This window comes from Aplysia californica, unplaced genomic scaffold (genome assembly GCF_000002075.1).
Source record: "Aplysia californica isolate F4 #8 unplaced genomic scaffold, AplCal3.0 scaffold01060, whole genome shotgun sequence".
NCBI lineage: Eukaryota > Metazoa > Mollusca > Gastropoda > Aplysiida > Aplysiidae > Aplysia > Aplysia californica.
Window position 1 is genome coordinate 135,658 of NW_004798330.1, and position 2,722 is coordinate 138,379.

A 2,722-nucleotide genomic window follows, 5' to 3' on the forward strand; every position below is an offset into this window, starting at 1 on the left:
GAGAGAGAGAGAGAGAGAGAGAGAGAGAGTATGGAATTACGGGGCGCACACAACTCAACAAGTGATCGCGTAGCACCGAAGGTTCATTAATTTGACGACAGAGGAACCTTTATTTGCTATGTAATCCTTTGTGTAAAACGAAACAAAGTTCTGGCGTGCGCCCGTGAATCATCTTCGCAATTTTGAGTTTGAGGGATGTGGTCTGACTTAATTGGGCTGGTTTGTGTAATTTGACGATTACGAAACTTGGGTGATAATCTAAACCCCTTCTACCATTGAGTAGGTAGGACCAACACATACTCTTAAATTTAGACAATTTTGCGCAGCTAAAAATGATTTTAATGTGTGACTCTGAATCTATACTAAGACTTGTAGCATATTAAATCTACAGGCTTCGGGGATTAAAAAAACCCACAAAACAACTATGGTGAGCTAGATGGAAAAAGAAGTTAAAAAGAGACTTAGATATAATACATGTATATAGTTTTAAGAAATTCGATGAAGTTTAAAAAAGCCGCTCCGGTCTTTTTCGAGAGCCATTTTGTCGAACACACAAGAAGCAATAGCGGGCCGCCGAAGACAGGTTTTATACTTTGAATCAGTACTGCTTTGAACGCACTACTATAAAATGGTATCACGTTTCCAAGAAAGAGAAAGAGAAGGATACACAACGAACTGAAATACGACACATTTTTTACTCATTATTTAAATTGACCAGCCTTAGAAGTCAGGAAAATATTAAGTCACGAGTTTGTCTACAACAGACAAAAGTGATCAATAATAATAACAACTTTCGCAGCCACACCCGTGCATAGACTAACTTGCTCTATCCATGTCCGTTTAAGGAATGGAATCAGTTGCTTGTTTCTCTTGCTTTTGGCACAGATGTATTCAGTAGCCCATCCCTTATTCGTGAATCATTTCACCCACGTCCTCTTTTCCACGTCGTTTTAATAAACTTCACCAGTGACCTGTGAGTATTGACAAAGTCCCATGTGACTGAGCCAGTGTGCTGAGAGAAAACACTGGAAGAGCGGGAAATGCTTTGTGTTCCGAAGTTCCGTCCATATTGATTCTTGATCCTTGCTTCGTGGCTCTAGAACTGGCTTTATACAGTGCCGCTTCTACGCAGCATACCATAAAAAGGCATATGGGTAAAAGATCTAGATCTATGCTGTTATTTTTCTTACCATATAAAGACGTACGTCAGATCTTGATCTTTAGCATCAAGAAGAATACATGTATAGAGACCGTGAGCATTGCTCTAAAACATGACTCTAAAATGATATCCATGGGCTTGGGATGGAGTGGGGATACAATTTAACGAATTAACTTCTCCCGCCCACCGACCTAGACACGTTTGCTGGACAGTACATCGTCTCTGATAAAATCTTCTGTTTACCTTGCCTGTCCATGTGTCCTACTATGTTCAATATTTTCTACATGATACTCTAGGTTCAATTAGTTAATTACTAGAACTGCCAAACCTAGATCTAAGTACGGCTAGACTCTCAGTCTAGCCGTACTTAAGTACAGCTAGCCACTTCGTATATTAAAAGCATGATTAATTTCAACAGAAGCACTCTCAATTCCAAAACTTTTTTGGACCATCTTCCAAAATGATTTAGTAAGAAGACACTGACCAAAGGACACTAGGAATATAGATGATGCAAACAGGTGTATGGTAACCACAACTCAAAGATCAACACAACAGCTAGCAAAGAAAAGATGAGAGACAAAAGTGAGTTTAACAGATTCTCATTAGTGGGTGCTCAAAGTTTAGGATATGACTTTTAAGACAATACTTCACTCTAAAAACTGTGAGTAAAAAAGTGCAATTCTATATCTGTTCATCAAGTTTAAAGACTAAAGAACAGCTCTCTATAACAGGGCCCACAAGCAATGAACTACAAACATAAATTGTTGGTTGTATGACGGTAGGAGAAGTTAACAAACTATAAGGTAACTTACTACAGTAGTATATGGCAAACTCTGTCATTGCATCGAGGATGCCATCACTAACTGGTACATCAGCACATGTAATGTTTCCACCATAGAAATTTGACAACTCTGTGCATTTACCACTGGGGAAAGAAAGGTAAAGTATGAGTTTATTGTTCCCTTTATACTTTGACAAGCACAAAAACCAGAATTAGCCACAACCAAGTGTATATAGTGTACCAAATTAAAAAATCCTGCAAAAAGTGAAAAGCCTTGAAATGCTTCTTTCCCACCACATGCCTTTGATCCTCCAAACAGACCATTGTTTCAAAGGGAGGAAATTTGAGGTACACCCATACAAATATGCATGGTTACCGGCAGCTGATAGCAAGATACTTTAGTATGCGTGTCTGAAATCAGCATGTGTTTTATTCTCCTTACTATAGTAGAATCACAAAATAGCTATAATATTGACATCATAGCAGCCTTAGTCAGTCATCTTAACTATAGCCCTTTACTTTAAAAGTAAGTAAGGGTAATCTAAATTTTATTAGAGATTGGAAAGGATATCATGTTTTCTAGAATCTGTCTTGCTTATCATATTATTCAACATAAATGGATTACATGCACACAAACTGTGTTAGATATAGGCTAGAACTGGTTCATATGATAATACCTATTGCTTGAAAATGAAAATCTTCAAGGCTCTCAAAGAAAAAGCAGCTACAGATATCATTATTCCTTGTGTAGCACCAGAAATTATGTAGGTAAAAATGTAGAA

The 2,722-nt window shown here is 37.7% G+C and overlaps 1 protein-coding gene across 10 annotated transcripts in view; it reads right to left on the reverse strand.

Moving 5' to 3' along the window:
• The window catches only part of LOC101858982 (ATP-dependent translocase ABCB1), an 81,313-nt gene that overhangs the window by 56,155 nt on the left and 22,436 nt on the right, over positions 1 to 2,722 (reverse strand). For 3 of the 10 annotated variants that reach the window (XM_013089835.2, XM_013089833.2, XM_035973212.1), the window contains exon 1: positions 822 to 1,066. The exons of 6 other annotated variants lie outside the window; for them this stretch is intronic. In XM_013089835.2, the coding sequence (XP_012945289.1) occupies positions 822 to 834 (13 nt within the window). In that variant the 5' untranslated portion in view covers positions 835 to 1,066. Of the gene's footprint in view, positions 1 to 821; positions 1,068 to 2,722 lie in introns of those variants that run through there. One more of the 10 variants, XM_035973209.1, reaches the window with a different exon arrangement.